This window comes from Martes martes, assembly GCF_963455335.1.
Source record: "Martes martes genome assembly, chromosome: 11".
Classification (NCBI taxonomy): Eukaryota; Metazoa; Chordata; class Mammalia; order Carnivora; family Mustelidae; genus Martes; species Martes martes.
Window position 1 is genome coordinate 4,329,694 of NC_137899.1, and position 25,116 is coordinate 4,354,809.

At 45.6% G+C, this 25,116-nt stretch overlaps 1 protein-coding gene across 1 annotated transcript in view; it reads left to right on the forward strand.

Annotated features, from left to right (window-relative positions):
* VWC2 (von Willebrand factor C domain containing 2) overlaps positions 1–24,893 on the forward strand; it is a gene marked incomplete at both ends in the record, with an annotated part of 95,272 nt that extends 70,379 nt beyond the window's left edge. Inside the window, one exon of the mRNA XM_080818827.1 lies at positions 24,742–24,893. Within this exon, the coding sequence (XP_080674953.1) occupies positions 24,742–24,893 (152 nt within the window). The remainder of the gene's footprint in view (positions 1–24,741) is intronic.
* Between the last annotated feature and the right edge of the window lie 223 nt (positions 24,894–25,116).

The following is a 25,116-nucleotide window of genomic DNA, read 5'->3' on the forward strand; positions in this document are numbered from 1 at the left end:
TCAGAGGGAAAAGTGACAGTTTAAGAAAACTTTGGGGTCCTTTCTGAAATGTGAGTTTTGGGAAATGCTGCAAATGAAGGCCTGTTGACATGTACACATGATTTCCCGGTACCTCTCCTCGGAACACTGGCCCCACGGGTAAGCCCTGCAGGAGGTCGAGGGCATACATCTGAGGGACACATGGCATCCTGTAGCTTGGAGAAGAGGCAAACATTGACTTTTCTGTTTTGTGCAGTAATTGATGTAGGTCAAGCCCGTACCAAGCATGGGGTGGACAGAGACACTCCTTCACCCGGGCTCCAGGGCATAATGGTGGGAAGTCTCGTACTGAGCAGGGCTGGAAGGGGGCACTCACGGCTCCAGGTGGAGGAGCAAGAGTCCAGGAGATGAACGATTTCAAAAATCAGGGCCCAGGCGAGGGCAGGAAAATTCCAGGCAGGGAAAAAAAAAATCGTCTCACATACTATAAAATGAGGTGCTGCCGTCGCTGTATCACAGTATTTCTAGGCTGTGAGTAGCTTAGATGTTTATATGTCCATCATCTTTTCTCAAAAAACAAAAAAATAGAGCGATGGCGGGGGGCGGGGCAGGCAGAGGGACAGGGAGAGAGAATCTTAAGCAGGCTCCACGGCCAGCACAGAGCCCGATGCCGGGCTCGATCTCATGACCTTAAGATCATGACCTGAGCTGAAATCAAAGGTCAGACACTCACCCACCTGAGACACCCAGGCACCCCGATCCTTTTGCAAAATTTTAAATCCCTTTTGATACACTTTGATCAAAGTCATTGGAATAAGAGTCCTAAAAATGAGTGTGTTCCTCCCTAGAATGGTTAAAATGCAAAAGCCAGCCTGTGGCAAGTGACAGCGAGGGCGTACAGCAGGGGGGCGCTGTCCTCACTCAGCAACCATCCCCCTGTGCCCTCCGGGGGCAAGCACTTCACTCCTGGAGACAGGGCCAGGAGGAGTTGCACCTGCCCACCAGGAGACATTTACAAACGCGTGCATGTCCGTTTTACTCAGAGGAGCTCAAAACTCCAGACTTAGCCTACGTGCCCATCCGGAGGAGGACGGATGAACACACTGACCAATTCCAGAGGTCAAAACCAATGAACCACTTCTCAGATGCAAGACATGGTGGAGTCCAGAAATGCTCTTCTGAGGAAGAGAAGCCTTGAGCAAAAGAGCGCGTTGGAAGTCTGCGCTAGTGAGGGGCGTGAGGAAGCATTCGTGGGAAATAAGAAGTTTCTGCTGGTGACCGGGGTCGTCGCTGCACAAGTACCTACATATGAAAATATTCATCCAGCCTGTAAGATTGCTATTTTTTTACTGTATATAAGTAACCAAAAATTTTTAAAGATGACTAAGTGATGGGGCACCTGGAGGGCTCAGTCCGTTGAGCGTCTGACTCTTGATTTCAGCTCAAGTCATGAGATCAGAGGGTCGTGAGATCGAGCCCCATGTCAGGCTCCAAGCTCAGCGGGGTGTCTGCATGAGATTCTCTCCCTCTCCCTCTGTCCCTTCCCCCACTCCCTGCACACAGGCACACGTGCTTGCTCTCTCTCTACAATAAATAAACAAATAAAGAAAATATTTTGAACAAAGTTTAAAAGATGAGTAAATGATAGGTGATAGCGGTGACCATTAGTTTGGTAATAATGGACAGGTCTTGTCTTAAGGGTTGAGAGTCTCATACCTGCACAAGTGAGCTAAGGCTACAGGTGTCTTGCGCATGAGGGAAGGCAAAACCAGCTCTCCTTTGGGTGAAGGACCCAGGAATCCATGACATTATCACACAGAGATGACAAAATTTCCCCCATGAACCTGGGCTGGGGAGATGCCCCATGCATAATGAGTCATGAATCCAACCCAGTCCCTTCCTGGAGAGCAGTGTCTCTCTTCCATCTCATTTTACACTGATCTTTGCGGGATCTAATTCAAGAAACTTTAAAAAAAAATGCTGACTAGTGACAGGTGAATGCCATAGGGCCCAAGCAAAGCCCCCATGAAACCGCTCTGGGATGTGTGGGACCCTCTTAGAAGAAAATCCTTTGGAGAAGGAGTTGATAATCGAAAATGAGGAAACGTGCCCAAAACTGCAAAGCTACGGAAAACATCCCACAGAACCAACGCATTGGAGAACTTACCCCTAAGAATGCAGTGATAACGGAGTATTCCGAAACAAACCTCAAACAACTAATCAGAAATAAATAAAGGAGGGCGCCTGGGTGGCTCAGTTGGTTAAGCATCCGACTTGATTTCGGCTCAGGTCGTGATCTCAGGGTTGTGAGATCGAGACCTGCGTCAGGCTCCAGTGGGGAGTGTGGTTGAGATGGTCTTTCTCCCTCTCCCAGCGAGCGTTGGTGGTATAGCGAGCGTTGGTGGTATAGCGAGCGTTGGTGGTATAGCAAGCGTTGGTGGTATAGTGGTGAGCATAGCTGCCTTCCCTCTCTCGTGGCCTTACCTCGACTTGCATACACTGTCTCTCAAAATAATTTTTTTTGTTTTAAGTTCAGAAGATGTGACCTAGGGCTTGTACTTCTAGAAGCTTATCCAAAGGAAATCGTCCTTTATAGGCCATGACATACAGAGGCCATCTCAGGCATATAAATCACTAGTGAGGACTTCTAAGCTAAGAGACACTGTCTGGTCAGTCCTGTCAGTACGGTAGGATGCTAAAATGTGTCGTGCAAGGAAATTGGAAAATGGGCATTTTCCACAAGGAAGCAGTTATGGTTGCTTCAGTGAAAAATCTGTACGCCCTCCATTAAAAAAAAAAAACCAAAAAACCAGATTTTGATTTTTTTCCGTCTGCTGCTTTGTCATTGACAAGCTTGGGCAAGTCATGTTTAAACTTCAAGCCTCAGTTTTCCTATCTATAAAGTGGGGACATAGCACCTGTCTCACAGAGTTCTAAAAATAACTGAACATATGCCAAATCTCTTTTAAGACCACAAACTCCTATCTAAGTATAGGGGAAATATTGAGTGTCCAGAGAGATTTTTTTACATGATTAGTATTTAATGTAGTACTTCCGTTAGAGACCTATTTGCAGGAAGAGTATGAGTGTAACTGAGAGTAGCTCCATAACAGGGGTCAGGGGAGGAATTTTCCTTTCAGGAGCCTTGACATTTTGTCCTATTTTAAGACCCCCTTCCTCCTCCTCCTCTTTCTGACAGTCTGCATCTGTGTTCAGTCTCCACCTGTCACCCCAGTTTTATTTGGTGTGCATAAATGCCGCATAATTAGCCTGAGAACGCATCTCCTAATTACAGTTGTGGAGTTGCTTTATTTGCTCAGCCTCACAGCGAAGGAGTGTGACACAACCTGCCAAGTCAACTTAAAGCACAAGGTCTAAATGTGTCCGTGTGGGGCGTCTGATGTGCTCATTTCACGGAGCCTTTGCTCCGCTCCTTTTGACGGGTTTGGAGGGTGCGCACTTAACCACATTTATTCCTTCGCTTGCCCTGGCGTTGGGCTTTCTGCTTGAATGCCAGCCTCTTCCAGAATTAGGGGCGATGCCAGAAGGAACTGGAAGGAAAGATGTTGCCGCTGGCATCCATCACGGGTGACGTGAGGGTTGAATGAGAAAACACGGGGGCAGACACAGGACGCTTGCCTGGCACGTAGTGGGTGCTCGCAAGTCTTCCCCGAGCCCCCCGTTCACTCATTCATCCTCTTTTTCCCTCCTCCTTCGCCCAGACTCACGGGTGGACAGATTCTGACTGGTCGCCGCTGCGGTGTGTCTGCTAGGGTTGGGGGGTGAACACAGAGAGTCAGGAGCTGGGGGTCACAGCCGTACGTCAGGTCCTAACTTTAAACTCTGGACAGCCACTATCTGCTACTTTCACTTAAGCCTCTTATCATTAATTATAATATAATTATATTTAACATAATTATAATAAATTATTATTACTATAATTATTAGTATGATGGTGATTTTGAAACCGGCGGTGCCCTCTCACCATCTCTCCCCACCCCCACTAGCAGGCACCTGCCTCCTCTCCCCTCAGACCTGGGCTCCGCGTTGCCGTTGTGCTGGGGACTGAGGCATCCCGTGCCCCTCGCATTAGGTTTTCCCGTCCTTTCCTGATCTCTTCTGGATGTTTGAAGGTATTTTATTCAACGCGGCCCGTCCCATAGCTCAAGAGCTGTTCATCCCCTTCTGTATTGTGTAGTTAATTATTTTTCTGGTGAGAATACGTAAGGACTGCTCCCGTAGCCAATTTCAAATGGGCAATACATTTGGACTACCCGTAGCTACCACCTGTCCCTTGGGTCTCAGAACTTACTGATCTCGAAACTGAGGGTTTGTATCCTCTGACCAGCACCCCCCGATTTCCCCACCTGCAGCCCCCGGTGAGCACGGCTCTGCTGTTTCGGTCAGTTTGACGTCTTGAGATTCCATAGATAGGCGAGGGCGCACGGTGTCTGCATTTCCGTGTCTGGCTTATTTCTCGTTGCATAATGTCCTCCAGCTACATCCAGGTGGTCGAAAATGGCAGCATTTCCACGGAAGGCTAAGTCATATTTAATTGTAGATAGGCCACATTTTCTTTATCCGTTAATCTGACAACAAACATTTCGGTTGTTTCCGTATCTTGGCTGTGGTGAATAATGCTGCAGTGGACACGGGGTGCAGGAACTCTTGAGACGGTGATTTTATTTCCTTTGTGTGATCACAGGATCCTGCGGTAGTTTTGCTTTAAATTGTTCAGGAACCTCCGTACCGGTTTCCACAGTGGCCGCACCAGTTTACATTCTCGCCCATGGTGGAGAAGAGTTCCCTTTAATCTTTCCTTTTTTAAAAATCACTTTCCTTTTTTTTTTTTTTTTTTTTTTTTTTTTTTTTTTTGCCAGTAGAGGAAGTAATAGATTCTTTTTTTTTTTTTTAAATTAAATTTTTTATCTATTTTCAGCGTAACAGTAAAAAAAAAAAAATCACTTTCCTTTTTTGGTTTTGTTTGGTTTAATAGTGGCCATCTTAACAGGTGCGAGGTGGCATCTCATTGGGGTTGTGATTTGTATTTCCCTGACGATGCATGATGCGGAGCATCTTTTCACGTACCGGTCTTCCTTAGACAAATGCCTGTTCAGGCCCCTGCCAGTTTTTTATTTGGGTGATTTGTTTGTGTGTTTTTGCTGTCGAGTCCCATATGTTCCTCACGCATCTCGGATACTGACCCTTATTGGTTTATATGGTTTGCGACCACCTCTCCCATTCTGTAGGTTGCCTTTCATTTTGTTGATCATTTCCTTTACTCTGTAGAAGCTTCTTCACTTGATATGGTCCCACTTGTTGTTGTTTTTCCTGTGCTTTCGGTGTCCCATCCAAGAAATCCATGTCAAGGAGCTTTTTCTCTAAGTTTCCTTTTAGGAGTTTTATGGTTTCAGGTTTTATGTTTAATGAAGTCTTTAATCCACTTTGAGTTGATTTTGTGTATGGTGTAAGGTAGGGGTTCTTCCCTTCGTGTGTGGAAGTCAGTTCTCCAAGCCGTTTGTTGAAGAGATTTTCCTTCCCCACTCTGTGCTCTTGGCACTTTGTGGAAGAGTCAGTCTCACATACACCTACCTACCCATCTATATCTCATATCTATATATTCATATCTATTTCATATCTATATATATAGATAGATAGATCTATTAATAAAATCTTTTTAAAAAGAATGAACAAATATATTTTTTAAAGATTTTATTTATTTATTTGACAGACAGAGATCACAAGTAGGCAGAGCAGCAGGCACAGAGAGAGGAGGAAGCAGGCTCCCCGCTGAGCCCGATGCGGGTCTTGATCCCAGGACCCTGAGATCATGATCTGAGCTGAAGGCAGAAGCTTAACCCACTGAGCCACCCAGGTGCCCCAAGAAGGAACAAATACTAAAATAAAAATGTTTATCATTTGGTATAGTCAATCTTGAGTTAATTGAGTAAAGTTTTGCTATTCTTTGTTTAAACTTGTCCTGAAAATAAATTATATTTTTATATCAGTTTCCATGCCTGAGAGCAAACGAAAACAGCTTCTCAATAAGCAACCACGTGCCATCTGCTTGCTTAACTGTGGTGCACAGAAGGCTTTTTTTTTTCTGTGTTAAAAATTTTTTAACACAGAAAATGATTGTGCATAAATATTTAAGAACAGATTTACACGTGCCATAACACTTAATAAACTGGAGATACAATTAATATTCATTCTGTTCTTCTATTAATTTAACAGAAAACAGAACGAAGGGAGAGGCCCTCTCTTCCTCACAGGGAACTCGTCCAATATCTTCAAGTAGGAGGAGGAACGTAGCTTGCTGGATATTTCCCTCCATTCTGTAAGGCCTGTCCCCCAGCCCCACCTCATCTCATAACATTTGCACATATGTTACAGCAATAAAAAGCCAGTGAGGAAAACATTGTTCTTTCGTAGCAATAAGCCACCACTGTCTTCATTTCGGTGTTCTCTTCTATTCCTTTCCCAAGTACATCATGTCGTTCAGACTTGCACTGTAACGGTTGGATACAACAGTGTAGGTGGGGAGGGAGAGTGACAGACAGACAGACAGACGTGTGTCTTCCCCACCCCCAGGTTTCAGCTGGGGAGATGAATGTGGGACCCTTCTTGAAATGCCCTGTTCCAGAAGCATGGGGAGAATCTATCTAAAGGAATCTGATTATTCTAATTTCTAAAAGGGAATTAAGACAATTTTTAAGCAAGATTTATGTATTTTTCTTTTCTGAATTCTCCTGAGACTTGTGCTCTCTGAAGCAGCAGCCCACCCAAGGCTGAGTCATCCCCATCACTGGGCCTGTAGGAGGGATGAGGGCTCCTCTCGCCCCTCCCCCACCGCTCTGTCACCGGGGGTGTCTCTCCCCCAGTCTGTCCTTCAAGACCGAGAACACAAGACAAGATCAGAAACCGAAACTCAGGGGCACCTGGGTGGCTCAGTGGGTTAAGCCTCTGCCTTCGGCTCAGGCCATGATCTCAGGGTCCTGGGATCGAGCCCCGCATTGGGCTCTCTGCTCAGCAGGGAGCCACTTCCCCCCACCCCTCTGCCTGCCCCTCTGCCTACTTGTGATTTCTGTCTGTCAAATAAATAAATAAAATCTTAAAAAAAAAAAAAAAGAAACTGAAACTCAGGAAGAGACTTCTTTGACCAAACCAATGAAAGTACAACCTCCAACGAGTCAAATAAAGACAAAGATGGGAAGCATTAACCTACAAAATGAGGGGACATAAAGAGGATATAATAGTGGTTGGGCTGAGTTTACAATATTAAAGAATCCATTGTACACGTGTAAGGTTTAATACATCATTGATCATTTAATTAATAAAATATGAAAGTCTCAAAGACGTGAAGTATTTTGGGGTTTACTAAAAATGCCGCAAAAGGAGAAGTGGAACACTGTAATGGTCTTAAAAGCTTAGAAGAAATGGAAATGATTGTTAAATAACTTACTTTCAGGAGCGTTTATTTGGTGACTTTTTGAAAGCTTTCAAGAAGCAGATAATATGTCTCTAGCTGGAGGGGCGTCCGGATGGCTCAGATGGTTAAGTGTCCGACTCTTGGTTTCTGCTCAGGTCATGATCTTATAAAAGGAGAGAAAGTTTCTCAATGCATTTCATAAGATTAGGGTGATTCTACCACAACCAAATTCGAAAAAAATAGCTCTGCAGGAAAGCTACAGAAAAATCCCACTTACTGATATGGACAGGGCAGTAAATTAAATGTAAGCAAAACACATCCTAAAAGGTAATCATTCTAGAAACGATAGGATTGGTTCTAAAAACACTTTTAAACACAAGAAATGTCTGTTTCAACTCAAGCTTAAAGAGTGAGACGCCAAAAGACACCTCGGAGACTGAACACCTGTTCGAACACCATTTTATCTGGAAATTCTTCTACCAAGTCTAGGAAGACACGAAACCTGCGCAGCAGTTACATTACTGGGAGTGAAAAGGATCATTTTCCACTAGCTTTCAATTATTCAGTTAAATAGCCTAAAATAAATTACTGGGCAGCTAACATACTTCATAATGGAGTTCAGTCATTTCTCCCGAAAAATGACACAGCGTGGAATTTTGCATAACAGCCACGAACAGTGACAGTGGAGGAGAGACACTCGTTCCCGGCATGAGAAAGTTCAGGGACGACCAGAGGCCCCTTAGGTGTCGCGTAGACAGGTGGAGAGGTCAGGCGAGCGGAAGCTGGGGAGGTGCGGGGGAGGGAGGACCCAGAACTGGGGGCTGGTTGGGGTCTGAGGCCACCAGGCTGGGTGAAAGCCAAGTGTGCCCTGACCGCCACCGTGCGGCCCCACAAGAGGGGACCCTGGCAAATTGCATTTGCATTCTCTTTACTGAGATCATCTGTGCGGCTCTGAGTCCTTGTCAGTAAAAGTCCTTGAATATTCAGACACGAAGAATATTCTTTTTTTTTTTTAAGATTTTATTTATTTATTTGACAGACAGAGATCACAAGTAAGCAGAGAGGCAGGCAGAGAGAGAGGAGGAAGCAGGCTCCCCACCGAGCAGAGAGCCCGATGCGGGGCTCGATCCCAGGACCCTGAGATCATGACCTGAGCTGAAGGCAGAGGCTTTAACCCACTGAGCCACCCAGGCGGCCCCCCCTTCGGTGTCTTTTAAACGTATCTTATGTAGGTTCCTGCTGGAGTTTCTGGAACATTCTGAGAGTACATGAGGCAGAGTCTGTCTCCGGGGGGTCTGGGTGGCCCCCTTGCTTGTGGGCCCCAGAAGGCTGAACTTCCTCTGTGTCTCTGGCAGATTCTGCCTTGACTCCGGATTGACTTTTCGGAGGGGTTTAACAGGATGTTCCTTTTGTATCTACTTCACCGTTTTCTTGTGTGCTGTAGGTTTTATTCTTCCATAAAATGGCATGAGCTAGGTAGAGGGACTCGACCCTTCCTGTCGGTGGCGCGTGGGATTGCTCGAACAGAACTGTGTGGGTTTCAGGCCTGGCCCAGCCCAGCCGCACACTGGCAGCTCCAGACCGGGCTCCAGGAGGGGAACAATGGGCATCTCGCTTTCCTGTGTCTTGGCAAACATGTTTTTTTCTTTGTTTCTTTTCTGAGAGCCTGTTGTCAAACCCTCAGCAGGGCACCCTGAGGTGTCATTTTTCTTCTCCTCCTCCTGTGTGCAGTCCTGGTCTGTGTGACGGGGGGCCATCCTTGCTTCACTTTTCCTTATTTATACATGATAATTAGGGGTTAATCTATTTTGTCAGCTCGGTAGCTGTGGTTCAGTGGGTCACCGAACGTTCTAAGTTTAGTTCTTGCTCAGGTAAGTTTAGGTATTGGGCTCTAAAGGTGTGGTTCTAGTACGTTCTATTCTATTAGGAATATAAGGGTTTCCCCCCCCTTTCATAGTTTGCTGGTCAGGTTTGGTGAAGTCCCTCAGCGCTTGTGGGCCCTTTCGTGCAAAGGGGTTGCTGCAAATGCTGGGCCCTGGGAGGCCTGGCTGTAGTGGGGGCTGCGTTCCAGCACACCCCGGCCCCAGGGGGTGCAGAGGCTGAGCCCGACACCTGGGTGGCAGGGGGGAGGCCCGGCAGGAATGTGCACACAGACCAGGCACTGCCCATGGCCATCAGAGTGGGCCCTGCTGAGGACACCAGATGTCCATGGCAAGTGTCTTCCATTTCCGCTGGTACAGTCCTCGTTTGGGGGTGACACGGGCTCACTTCATCATGACCTCAGATGTGTTTGTCTCCCGTGACTGCTTAGGTGTGTCCATGGCCCTGAAAAGGGCCACTTCCTGGACTACCCCACGTCCATGGGGTTTGCGGGATGCCACATCGGGTCTGTGTTGAAGGCTGACCTGATGACATGGCACTGGACGGAGCTGGGGGCCGTGAGAAGAGTCAGGTGATGATGCTGGTGTTTTCCCGCGTGCTTGAGGGGTCTGTGCCCCATATGTGGGGACAGCGGTAAGTGTTGCACAACACGAGGAGAGGGCCAGCAGTCGAGAAGGACAGATGAAGGGGGACGTCCCAGGTGCGAGGACCCAGGGATGACAGAGTGAGCGAACAAGAAGGCGGCTGCAGGGGAGTGGCCTGGGCAGAACTCTGGGGGCACACAGGGATCTCCCTGTGGACTCTCCTTGGTCCCCTCCTCTTAGGGCTCCGACAAATGGCTTTCCAGGGTGACCAGTAAACTTTTGTTGGAGGGAAAAGTGCATATTGGAAAGGACTGGCAGGCCTAATTAACATGACTTTTAAATACCCCATTTGAATTCCAGAAGGCTTTGTTGGTCCTCAGCAACAGCACAGATATGTCCCCGTGTGTCCCCGTCATTCACACTTGCAATTTTGAAACAGGGAGGCCATCTGGCACGGTAGAAGGCATCCAAAAGTCCAAGAGACAAGGACACATTTTGCAAAAGAAAGTCTAATGTCTAATCTCACCTCTACTGTATTGGTATTTCTAGGCTTCTGTCCTCCCATCTGTAGGTCAGGGGGGCCTGAACACGATGCCCAGTTCCAGGTCTGATATTTGACATCCTAAACCTCAAGCTTCCCACCTTCAGTTGACACCCCACGTTCCCGTGGGAACATGTGGAGGCCAGACAAAGAGAAGGCATGAAGAACTACATACGTGTGCGGTGTTGATTATCCTACTAATGGTAGGGCAGCTGTATTTGCTACAAACTTGGAAATTGTATTCCCATATACATTATATTTTTACTTAAGCAGATAGAGCACACATGCAAAATTGTACTTAATTTGCTAATGACCCAATCGCAGGAGGGCAAAAGAGCTTGCTTAAAACCAGGGACGTGGGGCAGCTATTAAGCCTCTGCCTTCGGCTCAGGTCGTGGTCCCAGGGTCCTGGGGTCGAGCCACACATCGGGCTCCCTGCTCAGCGGGGAGCCTGCCTCTCCCTCTGCCTGCTGCTCCCCCTGCTTGTATGCATGCTCTCTTTCTCTCTCTCTCTCTCACACACACACACGCACAAATAAATAAATAAATAAATGAAATATTTAAAAAAAAAAACAAAAACAAAAACAGGGACGTATACGGTTCCTGCAGAAAGGAATGCACACAGGAGATTGCTAAGTTAGACTAACATGCCGTTCCATGGTTGACAATAAATCAGTGCATCCCCGATGGTTTATACGATGTTAGCGTCTTCACGATGTCTACAGGGGATCGTCCCACCTTACAGGGCTACCTAGGGTCTGTTCCTCACTTGAGAACGGTCAGTCCAATAGGCTTTGACAACAAAATGCTCTTCTCTTAGCCAGAATGAAATAGGGCGGATGAAGAGAACTCCCACTTAAGATCACTCTAAGGGCAGGATAGTGTAGACCCACATTTAAACCCCAAACAAACACACAACATGGTTTGGAGGCATCGGGGAGCAGGTGCCCTCAGTCTTCCTGGGGCAACGGTGCTGGGACGGATGTCCCACCGGAAGCCGGAGCCTGGGCTTTGGGCTGAGCTGCAGGATGGAAGATGGTGTTGGGGCCGCCAGGGCAGCTGCGAGCCGAGAGGGGAAGCTCTGCTGGAGAAGACGGAGCCACCAGGAAGCAGGTCTGAAATTCTTCATGGAACTTGCCTTCCACGCACTCGTGGGATCTGAGGCCGCTCGTGTGCAGGGCAAGGCCCGCAGAGCCCAAGCAGAAAGCAGTGGGGTGGCTGGGACTGGAGTAGAGATCGGACTGGGGATTGCAGTGCGGAGGACAGAGATGATGTCCCGGGACCCTCCGAGGCAGAGAGACCCTAGCCAACATCCGGGGCTTTCAACCGAGACCGCCCCAGGAGTGTGGGGAGACGGACGGACCAGCCCCAACAAAGCCGGCAGTCCCCTCTCAGCCGGGTCCAGTACCCCTCACGTCCCCTACCGTCCTGCCAAAGGCGTCGTCCCAGCCTTACAGTTCTGTCTTCATATTTATTAAAAAACAGCCAGGCAGGCCGAGAAATAAGACCAGATGACCCAAACCGAGAGAACCACAAAATAGAAACTAAGAAATGGACACACGGGTTATCAAGATACGGTAAACACCACACAGGGTTGGTTTTTTGGGTTTTGTTTTGTTCTGTTTTGTTTGGTTTTGTTTTTGTTTTTCTTAAAACTCTGTTAAGAAGCTCAAGGAACACAGAAGGGCTGGAGAATTTCCCAGAGAACGGGACGCACTGAGAAGGTCAGAAAACTGACAAATGCAGGAGGAAATCCAGGATTCCCGGGAAGGGTTTGCCGAAGGGCTGAGGCGGCGCAGAGGGCAGCGGTCGTGGTCTAGAAAGCGCGTCTGTGGAAAACAGGTGAGGCAGCCCAAGAAACAAGAGGAAAACGGGAGGAACGCGCAGGATTTCTAGAAAGACAGAAGGTCCGACGCAGGACTGACCGCGCTGCAGAAGCGATAATGACAGGGACAGAGCGGAACGGGAACAAACCTCAAGAGGCGTCGGCCCAGGAGGTCCGACCAGAGTCACAAGTCGCCGGAACCCGAAGCAGGAAAACCCCAGAGAAATCCGCAAAGTGCTGAAAACCAGAGGACACGAAAGTCTCAGGAGCGAGCAGAAGGACGACAGGACAGGCGGGGGAACAAGAGCCCGTGCCGGCCGGCTGTCAGCAAGGACGCTGGAGAAGTCCAGGAGCACAGCGTCACCCTTCGGAAGTGAAGGCTCCATCTCCAGTCCTCCGGGAAACACCGCAGAAGAGGAAAGCGGAGAGTGGCTTTTGGCAGCAGACGTGAGCTACTGAAGTCACTCCAAGGAGCGTGTCAGGCAGCAAGAAAAGGAACAAGCTAAGACAGCAAAGGGAGGAGAAGCGATGAAAACAGCTGGGACAAATAGAAAGTAAATCCCAAGACTGTACATTGAAGCCCAAATGTATTCAGCATCGCATCAAATAACAATGAAGCAAGTGTGACTGAAAGATGAAGATTTTCACGCAGAGCCTTCCTAACTCCAGATTTTTCTTTCAAGAGATACTTTAACAATAGGGTCAAAAAAAAAGTGTTGAAAATAAACACAGGTCAAGACAGACCCTGCAATGTAGCCAACGGGAGCAGTTGGGTCTACATGAAATCAGATAATTTAGATTTTACAGCAAGAAGCATCCCTAGAGACCAATGAAAACGTGAACATGCCACTGATCTAAATATACATGTACCTAATGGCATAGCCTTAAAATAGGTTAAAAAATTGAGATAACTGAGAGACAAGAGTCCCGTAATTATAATAGGGAATTTTATTCACAGTCTTGTGTCAGAAACAGGACCCATACGCGTATGTGAAGATTTCTTACAAATAAATAAGAAGAGCTGGACGACCCAATGGAAAATAAAGAGAAAAGACTTGGATGTCTCACTGTGAAAGGGAACATCGAAATCATTAGTGATCAGGGAAATGCAAATTAAAACCACCATCTAGAGGTGCCTGGGTGGGTCAGTCTGTTAAGGGTGCGTGGGACTCTTGGTTTCGGTTCAGGTCGTGATCTCAGGGTCGTGAGATGGTGCCCCTCCAGGGCTCCAGGCTGAGCGTGAAGCCCCCTTCAGATTCTCCCTCTCTCCCTCTCCCTGCTTGTGCTCTCTCTCCCTTCCCTGAAAATAATAAATAAATAAATATTTTAAAATTTTTTTTTAAAAAAACACAATCCAATATTTTGACACATGCACTTGATCTGATAAAATACAATAAAAACTAACAATGTCAGGTGTGGCCAAGGACCTGAATGAACTAAAATTATCACATACTGACTCTGGGGGACTAAAGCGTCACAGTCGCTTTGAGAAAACGTGTATGCATGGGTTTCTTCTAGGGCTGAAAGGTCGCATACCCTCACGTGACCCGAGTGCCCCACTCTGGTGGGGGGGGGCGCAGACTAGAACCAAGTCTAAGAACGTATGTAGCAGCTTGTACCCCCGAACAGCTCGGATAGTACTCTAGACCGCCACTATTGACAGAAATTTGGAAGTCAGACATCTATCAATAATAGGAAGGATAGACAGATTGTAGAATATTCAGAAAATGGAACAGGAATGAGCTAAAGACACATGATGGCGGGAATGTCGCATCGAGAAGAGCCGCCTGCTGCAGACGGGTCTGTGCACGAGGATTCTATTCCTACGAAGTGCAGACACGCGCAGCCCTATGAGGTCTGCGGCGCGCTGGGGCTGGCGCACAGGGGGATTCTCAGGTCGAAGTCCTGTCCCCATCCTCGGTTTGTGTGGCAGGTTCATGGGCGTGTTGACCGGGGGAAAATTCACCCAGAGCTACAACCAAGTATTTGTGCATTTTTTCTGGGAAATAAAACGATTGCATTTAAAATGTCCCAGTGACAAGGCGTGCACCGCACTTGGATTAGGAAACATTTCGGGGGCGTGTGGGCTGTGGGATGGCCCCGCGAACCGGCTTGCCTGCTGGAGAGCTGGCCCGGGCTGCCCCCCGTGTCTGCCTGTGGGCTCTGCAGGTGCTGGGCTGGGGCTGGGGGGACACCCCTCCCTGCACTTATTCTTAATGCTTCCTCTGTGGAATAAAAATGCCCATCAGGATAGGAGTGACCGTTTGTGCACAAAGGCCTCCACGGTCAGCTGAGTTTTGACCAGGCTGCGCACGTGAGCCTGTCCTCCGAGGCTCTCACCGCAGATCCCGCAGTGAAGACGCCCGTCGGGTCTGCAGGGCACAGACCCCACGAAGCCTGCCCCGAGTTATTTGACCGTGGGGACTTCTTCCCAACAGCAGGCCTTGCACCACGTGTCAGAACTTTGGGAAATGCTTCTTTCAGGTCTCATTACTTAACTAAGGCGTTTTCAGAGAATGCTTCACTTAAAAGGGAAGGACTTTTTTTGGCTTCTTGAAATTCGGTGCAGGCTGGGGGTCAGAGGGTAAACTGCACCAGTTCGGAAGGACGGGGTAAGATGACCCAGGATTACGAACTCCTAAATTCTCCCGGGAGGCTGAAGGGAACTTCAGCTCCCAGGAGTGGAAAGCTGGGACATCGCGACCTCATCTACTCACTCCCGGAGCTGCCCGGACGACAGGATATTCCTCCGGCAGAGTAGCTTTCTTAGAAGAAGGTCTGTTTTACAGAAATCAAACCTATTTCCTTTTCGTGCACAATTTAGTGCCATTTTAAATTTATCCTTATTTTAATTGTCCTTCTGCTGCTTCCTGGTTAAACGACGATCTTGTACTAGATCCTTCTCTGAAGAACATGCATGCACATGGACACGTATGCACACACATACGAACATGTACTTGGTTATTTCATTTGACTTGGCCGGGAGATGAGAATGCACATTAGGAAAACAGTATTTCCTTTCTGAGACCAGTGCCCTGCCAGACTACCATATCCGCCAGGTGCGTGACAAGGAAATTGAAACCATCGTTTCCCCTGTAAATACCAGCAGGGGGATTTCGTATTCAGAAGTCAGATTTATGAGTGGGAATGTGACTTACAATAGGGTAGAGAGAACATCATTTTTTCAAGCCAAGGAACTGATGTGAAGTTTGGCATACTTGGAAATTATTCTTATATTAATGTCATGGTTCCCAGGGAGCGAATGCCAGTAATCTGGTGCCTCAGATAACATGAGCTGCCCTGCGCCAGTGCTGGCCCCACCGGGCACCTACACCATGTGGATTTCTGCTCCAGTTCCCTGTCATTCTCGGGAGCAGGGCTGTGCCTCGGTGTTTAGTCTTTGATGAAAGAGAAGGAGATATGCCTCCAGGCACCTGTGTAGCTGTGCCTTCATTAACACCAGGTCGTCTCGCTGCGTACCATTGCTTGTAAAAATTCAAGCACATTGGCAACTTGTCCATCAGCCTGGAAGTGTTAGTTTCATTTTAGTTAGGTCAGTTCATGACTTAATTCTAGAACTGTAACCCGATTGTGCACAAACTGAGCTCCATCCCAGACCCTGGGATCATGGCTCCTAAGCACCTGTCGTGGCCATGGAGGTTGTCACTGTGGAGGGAGTTTCCGGTGGAGATGCACGCAGGAGCAGCCAGGGCAGTGGCTCATTGCAGAAGTCCCAGCAGGTGCAGCCTGGATTTGGAATTTGCAAGCTCAGCCTCATGCCCTGAGCTGAATACACACTAAGGGAACACACCTGTCATGGGCTACTTGTGTTGGTGACCAAGGCAGAACAGGGGGCTGGACCCAAACGGTACCTCGGGAGATGCAGTGTGGAGGACCCTGCTGGGAGGAGAGACACTCCTTCCCATGGACGATTGTCCATGGTCAGACCTCCGTTCACCACGCTCAGACTGTAACAGGCTCTTCTGATGCCGTGCATCAGGCTCATCCAGCCGCATCTGGGTCCTGATGGTACAGACGACAGCTTTCATAATGCGAGCCCTCTGCCCTGACATCAGATTAGCACAGAGAAGTTTGATGTAGCCATGCCTGCCAGCTGTCCCCTTGAACAACTGTCCCAGAGGCAAGAAAAGCCTTCTATACCGTGTTCATTTCAAAATCGGCCATCTTTAGCCGGAAGGTCCTCTCCAAACAACCAGGCCAGATGAACATGACGTATTGTAGCCGTAATTAATTAGGAGCCGTGAGATTTGACTGATATTTGTTCTAAATCTCATTTTCCATATTTGTAAAATTGTTCTCTATGCTTCCTGTTTCTGCTAAAGTAGCATATAAATATGAAAATTAAATAGTATAATGAGATTAATTAATAAAGATTAAAACCTGTTTCTATTTCCATATTTACTAATGAAGTAAACTGTCTGGAATTTTATTTGTCACTAAATGGCTAAAGTGGCCAGAATCTATTTTTATACATCAGGATTCTCTTCAATAATTTATCTTTTAGTTTTACCAACTTTTACCAACTTAGCAAAAGCAGAAGTTGGTGGGGTTTTGTTTGTTTTTCCCTCAAGATTCTTAGTAGTTCTTGAGTTATAAGTCTGTAAAATTAAGTGTTTCATGAAAAGGGAAAATACAGCCCATCCACACCTGTGAGACAGCAGCTAACGCAGTACCGGAGGGAAACGGATGAAACTGGACGTTGACACTACAAAAGAGGAAAATTCTCAAATCCATTAAGTCACCACTTCAAGAAACCAGAGAAAGAAAAGCCAAATAAACCAAAAGTAGCAGCAAGATGAAAATAGTAAAGATAAGAAAAAAGTCAATAAAATTGAAAACAGAAGATCACTAGAGAAATGTCAGTGAACAAAAAATTGGTTCTTTGAAAAGATCCATGAAGTTGATAAACCTCTAGCAAAATGAAGGACTTCAGTGGGGGGAGAAGATGCAAATTACTAACAACAGGAATAAAACAAGATACACCACTCTACACCCAACAGAAATGAAAAGAGGGACAAAGAAATACTATCAGCAGCTCCACATGCATGAATTTCACAACCAAAGGATAAGCACCAATTCCTTGAAAAATAAAAACAATGCCAACTCGTCCAAATGAGAAATAGATAATTTATATGAAAACTATTAAGGAAATTGGATTCACTATTTTAAAACTTCCCTCAAAACCCTAATGGTTTCATTGGAGAATAATATCAAGTATTTAAAGAATTAATACGACCTCAATGCAATGTCTTCCAACAGCAGAGGAGGACAGAACTCTTTCCAACCCATTCTATGAAGCTGGTGTTATTCTGATACCAAAACCAGGTAAAGACAATAGAAAAAGACAGTTTTTTTTAAGTACATATCAATATCCTGCATAAATATAAACAAAATTTATTACTACAATATTAACAAACAAAATACACCAATATACAAAAAGAATTTTATGCTGTGACCAAGTTGGGATTTATTTCAGGTATGCAAAATTTGTTCAGTCTTCAAAAATCAGTCATTGTGGTTTCCAGTTCATCAGAGAAGTAAGGTCACAGGGCAAACTGCTCCCACTAAAACTGGAGACACAGACAGATAAAAAGAAGCCAACTTAGCAGAGCAGAAACCTCCATGGGAACCAGTGCTGGGCTAAGAAAACCTAAATTATTGTTGATGAAAAACAAACTTGTAATTGACAAGTGGTTGGTGAGTCTGAGAGTCAAAAACTCCAACAGGACCTAGTCATGGAGGGTTCCACTAATTTTGTGAGCTTTGATGTCTTAGGGAAGGGAGAAGGAGGAAATACCCATTTTGAAATTGTTCAGAGCATTCTGTTCCCTCAGGAGAAACTATTTGACAGAGTCTAACTGACCTGGGGTACAGGACATAGCCAACCCCATCTCGCCCTAACCTTCCACATGGGAGGAGGGAAATACCCAATTCCAGCCCAATCTAGCCATCCTGGACAGCCAAAGTGGGTGTAGGGATAAGAAGCATTTGTGAGGTTCACAGTCCAGAGTCAATGGCTTGGGAAAAAACTGAGATGGCGTCATAGGCTGGAGAATGCTTCCTCTCCCCGACACCTTACCACCATGCTACTACACTTCTATTCACAGTGCTTCCTTTTATCCAATATATTATGTCTTTAACTATCAAAAAATTTTTTAAAAATTATAAGGCATACCAAAAGGCCATAAAGATGAGAGGAGCAAGCATCAGAACCAGAGTCAGATAATGTCATGTTGGAATTCTCAAACCAGGATTTTATTTTTATTCCTTTTCAATATTGATTTATTTAGAAGAGAGGGGGTGGGGAGGGGCAGAGGGAAACAAAGAGGGAGGGAAGCGGATTCCCTGCTGAGCATGGAGCCCAATGTGGGGCTCGATCTCATGAGCCCAAGATCATGGCCTGAGCTGAAACCAAGATTTGGCCACTTTACTGATTGAGCCATCCAGGTGCCCCTCAAACCAGGATTTTAAAATAACTATGATTAATGGGGCGCCTGGGTAGCTCAGTGGGTCAAGCCTCTGCCTTCGGCTCAGGTCCTGATTCCAGGGTCCTGGGATCGAGCCCCACATAGGGCTCTCTGCTCAGAAGGAGGCCTGCTTCTCTTCCACTCTCTCTGCCTGCCTCTCTGCCTACTTGTGATCTCTGTCAAATAAATAAATAAATAAATAAATAACTATGATTAATATGTTAAATGTTCTAATGGAAATAGACAACAAACAAGAATGGATGGGTAAGTTGAGTGATGGAAGCTCTAAGAAAGAACCAAAATTAAATTTCAGAATACTAGAGAAATATCAAAAGCCCTGACATAAATGAAGAATGCCGTTGTTGGCTGATCAGCAAACTATCCAAGAACCATGGAACAGCTACAGAAGGTATAATGTATGCATAATGGGAATCTCAGAAGGGGGAGACACGTAAAAAAGAACAGAAGCAATATTTGAGTCAATGACTGAGAATTCCCCCCAAATTAATCTTATACACACCAACCTATGGATCTAGGAAGCTCAAAGAACACCATGCAGAATAAGTGCCAAAAAAAACCTAAAACAAACAGCAAAAAAACAAAACAAAACAACAACAACAACCAAAAAACCCTACACCTAGGCATTCCATAGCCTAACTTCAGAAAATTAAAGATAAGGAAAGACTCTTAAGAGAAACAGAGAAGAAACAGAGGTCAAAGCACCTCACCCATAGAGGAGCAAATACAGGGATCACGTCCGACTTGTCTTTGGAAACCACTGAAGCAAGTAGTGTATATTAAAATATTTCATATTGAGAGAATTCTATACCCTACAAAAATATCCTTGACAACTGAAAGAGAAATAAAGACTTTCTCAGACTAACAAAAATTAAGGGAGCTTTCTGCCAGTGGACCTCCCTTGCGAGAAATGTTAAGAGAAGCTCTTTAGAGAGAGAGAGAAGGTGAGATGCAGGCTCTTGGATCTACGTAAAGGAAGAGCATCAGAGAATGAATAGGGAAAGGTAGGAAAAAAAATTTATTTTTCTTAATCTTTTTCTTTTTTTTTAAAGAGAGAGTGAGAGTGTACATGCAGTGGGGAGGGACAGAAGGAGAAGGTGAGAGAATCTTAAGCAGGCCCCATGACCAGCATGGAGCCCAACTCGGGGCTGGACGTAGCGCTTAATCTCATGACCCTGAGATTGTGATCTGAGCCAAAGTCAAGAGTGGGACACTTATCTGACTGAGCCACCCAGATGCCACTTATTTTTCTTATCCTTCAGTGATCTAACAGATAATAGTTCATTCAAAATGACACTATTAACCATAGATCCATTTACATATGCTGATATGTAGTTGGATAGATACCTTTATTTATGCTTATGAATAAGTGAAATTAATAATAATATAGCTGCAATAGCTGGGAGGGAGGAGTTGGGATTATTTGTTATTTGTCATTATTCACACTATTCTTGAAGCTCAATAGTGTTATTTGAAAGTGGGCTTGGATTAGTTAAAAAAAAAAAGTGCAACATATGTTTAAGAAGGAGAGAAAATCTGATCCTATAAAGTGCTAAGTTAAATCCAGAAAAGGCAGAAAGAGAAGGAAATAAAAATAAGAACAAAGAATAAAGGAAACAAGTAGAAAAGAGTAACAAATATGGTAGCTAGAAATCCAATTATATTAATGATCACTTTATTTGTTTTAAAGATTTATTTTATTTTAGAGAGAGGGTGCATTAGTGTGCACAAGTCGGGGGAGGGGGAGAGGGAGAGAATCTTCAAGCAGACTCCCCACTGAGCATGGAACCTGACATGGGGCTCACTCTCATGACCCTGAGATCATGACTGGAGCCCAAACCAAGAGTTGGATCCTGAACTGACTGAGCCACCTAGGCACCCCTCAATAATCACTCCAAATGTTAATGGCCTAAGAGACAGAAGTAGAGTGGATCAGATCATAAGATCCAGCTATGTATATGTATTGTCTATGAGAAACCCACTTTAAATATAAAACATATATATATATTAAAAGTTAAGTGGATGGAGAAAAATAAATCATTCTAACACTAATAAAAAGAAAGCAGAAGTAGCTGTATTTTTTTAAAGATTTTATTTATTATGTATTTGACAGACAGATCACAAGCAGGCAGAGAGGCAGGCAGAGAGAGAGGGGGAAGCAGGCTTCCCACCGAGCAGAAAGCCCAATGCGGGGCTCGATCCCAGGACCCTGGGATCATGACCTGAGCCGAAGGCAGAGGCTCTAACCCACTGAGCCACCCAGGCGCCCCCAGAAGTAGCTGTATTAATTTGAGTAGACTTCAAAGCAAAGAAGGCTATCCAAAATAAAGGAGGTAATTACATAATGATAAATGGGTCAGTTCTCCAAGAAGATATAATAACCCTCAATGTGTATTCTTCAACAACAGAGTTTCAGAGTACAAGAGGCAAAAACTGATGGAACTGCAAGAAGAAACACATGAATTCACTATTACAGTGGGAGACTTCAACATCTCTTATTGGAAATGGACAGATCCAGGAGGCAAAAAATGAGTAAGGATGTAGTTGAACACAGTACCGTCCATCAACTGAATACAGTTGATATCTATTGGCTACTTTACCCAACAATGGCACAATACACATTCTTCTCAAGTTCCCATGGCATATTTACCAAGATGGAGCTCAACCTGGGCCATAAAACACACTGTGTCACATGTAAAGGAACAGAAATCATACAGTGTCTGCTCTCCGACCACAATGGAATTAAATCAGAAATCAGTAAGAGAAAGATATCTGAAAAATCCACAGATACTTGGAGGGGCACAACAGCCTTCCAAAAAAACACACCAATTAAAAAAGAAGTCTCAAGAGAAATTTTAAACATTTAAAAAATTCTAAAACTTTTTGAACTTCATTAAAATGAAAACACAATGATCAGAATTTGTGGGATGCAGCAAAAGTGGGGATTGGAGGGATACTTAAGGCATTGAATGTATATATTAGAAAATAAGAAAGTACTAAAATCAGTTTGAACTCCCATCTAAGAAACATTGAAAGAGAAAAGCAAATTAAATCCAAAGGAAGCAGAAGAAAAAAAATAATAAAAGTTTGAGCAGAAATCAATTACATTCAAAATGAGAAATAGAGAAAGTCAAACAGACCAAGAGTTGGTTCTTTGAAAAAGAAAAAAAAAAATCAATAGAACTCAGACGCCTCTAGCCAGGCTAACTAGGGGAAGAAGAGAGAGGACACAAACCACTAATACCATGAAATAGGGGACATCACTCCAGATCCTACAGACGTTAGAAGGGTAACAGGAGAATACTAGGAACAATTCTGTGCCTACAAGTTTGACAACCCACATGAAATGACAGTCGTTGGTGTTGGCAAAAGAATACATAACCAGGTCGATAAACAGCATTGAGAGCCCAAAAATAAATCCAAATACATAGAGTGACCTGATCTTGAAGTAAACACAGTATCATGAAGAAAAGATGATCTTTTTAACAAATGGTGGTAGAATAATTAGGCATCCACATGCATAAACATATAACCATTTGGTATTTGCCTTTCTCTGAATGACTTATTTCCCTTAGCGTAATACTTTCTAGGTCCATCTATGTTGTTACGAGTGGCAAGATCCCATTCTTTCTTATGGCTGAATAGTATTCCAGTGCGTATATATCCCACACCTCCTTTGGGCCACACCTATCGACGGACTTTCAGGTTGCTTCCGTAGCTTGGCGATTGTAAATAATGTTGCTACAACATGGGGGTGCATGAACCCTTTCAACTTAGTGTTTTTGGTTTTGGGGTAAATACCCAGTAGCGGGACTATTGGCTTATATGATATTTCTATTTTTCATTTTTTGAGAAACTTCCATACTGTTTTCCACGGGGGCTGCCCCCGGTTGCACTCCCACCGACAGTAGGGTTTCCACCTCTCTACATCTCCACCAGCATTTGTTATTTCTTGTGTTTTTGTTTGTTTGTTTGTTTGTTTGTTTTGCCATTCTGACAGGTGTGAGGTGATAGCTCATTGTGGTTTTGATTTGCATTTCCCTGATGATGAGTGATGTGGAGCCCCTTTGCATGTGTCTGTCGGCCATCCGGCCGCCTTCCTTGGAAAAGTGTCTATCCAGGTCCTCTGCCCTTCTGTAAATGAGGCTATTAAAGCTCAAAACAATGAAATTACTTAGTCCAAGATCACATAACTATTAAGCAGAGGTATCACATTTGAATCCAGATTTTTCTGGAGAGGAGACCTGTAAGGACCTACCCCCGCAAGTACAGGATTTCTGGACAGTCGTGCCTGCTATGTGTGTCTTCTGTGTGAAGAGCACACTGAGAGATATTAGGGAAAATGAGAAGGAGATTGTGTCCTTAGATTAAACTCTGCAAAAGAAACAAGCAGAAATAAAGAAGCATGCTAAAGACAGCTAGAGGGAATGTAAATTTCACAGGTGTTTCACGTGCCAGGTGGCACAGTGTGGACAAAGTGGGTCCTGCCCGGAGCAGCTGCCATGCCACCGTTGGGCTCTCACATCAGTCAGAGAGCCGAGGAAGCCATCCTGGCGTACGGAGGTCGGGAGGAGCCCCAAGTGGGTTGTGCGGGAACGTGCGGAGATGCAGGATCTCACATTGGCCGACTGCGTGGGTGAGGGTCTGTATTAACAATACGGTAATTCGCCAAAACTGATGGAGGAGAGGGTCTTGACCACACCTGGTAAAGCTGGAAACACAGAACCAGCGCTCGAGAGAGAGGAGTGGAGCTGCAATTTGGATGCATCCCCAGAAGGATGATCGTGAACGCTTCGAGGTCTCCAATGGAGAAAAAATACGTCAAGGGCTGAATCCTAGGGCTGTGTCTGAGTGGGAAGGGCCGGGGGCAAGAAGAAGGCAGAGCCCTGGCCAGAGAAAGGTCTGTGTACACAGGGGCAGAGCCCTGGCGGGAGAAAGGTCTGTGTACACGGGGGCAGAGCCCTGGCGGGAGAAAGGTCTGTGTATACGGGGGCACGGGTTCCAGAGGACGCCATCAACCCCTGGGCTAATGTGAAAAGCAGTAGCCACGAAACCATGAGGTTTTCTGCTTAGAATTATAAGAGCCAGTTTTTATCCTGGAGCTCGTTTGGATTAGTTTATTTAAAAAAAAAACAAAAAAACAAAAAAACTTGCAGGCGAATGTTTCTCCTCTCTTTTATGGCTGCGTACATCACAAACATATTTTGGTAGTGAGCATGTTATCAAAGACTACAGATGCAGAGAAGGGAGAATGAGACTGACTCAGTGTTGAAGTTCAAAGCTTGGGGTGGGGTGCCTTATTTAGGCCCCAGTAAGTGCTCATGGGTCCACTGTAGAGGGAGGTCCGGAGGTAGAGCAGGTCTGGAAGCCTGTGGAAGGTACAGGCCTGGTCAGTGCTAAATGGTGCTTTCCGAAGGGGCTCCCAGACCGGCAGCGGCAGCAGCACATAGCACGTGGGAACGTGTCATCAAAGCTCGTTCTCCAGCCCCATCCCACACCGAATGAGTCAGAGCTGCCGGGGTGGGACCAGCAGCCAGTGTCTGGAGAGCCCCCCGGGGGCCGATGTCCAAACACCGGCTCTGAGAGGTGCGGCAGTTACACGGGGCTTACTACGACTCCAAGAAGTTTGCTTATTTAAACTTCCTCCGGTAAAGGTGCCATGAAGAATAAGGCTGGTCGTTTTTGAAAGTCACAGTTAATTAACTTTTTTCTGTGATTCCTTAGAATTAATTCAATCAAATGATTGCAGACTGGACTTCTGTAGAAGGCCCCCGAATGGAACAGTTAGTGAAAATCACAGTACGGCCCCTCATAAAAAAACTGAAATAACATCAGTTTCATTTCAGGACAAACGTGGGAGTGCTTCATATTATTTGTCACTTTGCCACTGTCATTCATAGGAGAGGGAATAAAACATACTGTAAAGCTGGCTACCTAATTACATGCATCACGTCTTCATGCACACTGCTAATATAAAACGTTTTTCTGCGTTGCAGGCCCAAACTGCTTTGCGGAGACGGCGGTCATCCCAGCTGGGAGAGAAGTCAAGACTGACGAGTGCACCATCTGTCACTGCACTTATGAGGAGGGCACGTGGAGAATCGAGAGGCAGGCCATGTGCACCAGGCACGAGTGCCGGCAGATGTAGACCCGGGACCGCAAACAAAAACAAAAACAAAAACAAAGTTTTTCTAGAACATTTTACTGATGGGAACATTCTAGATGATGACTCTGGGGAATAGCATTCACAGGAGAAGACTTCTGATGAGGACGATGGAACATGGTTGGTACTTTTGCGTTTCTTGCTAACAGTTACTGCAAGAGAAGGAAATGGGTATATTTGCAAACATCTGCAAGAACTTTGGGCATAA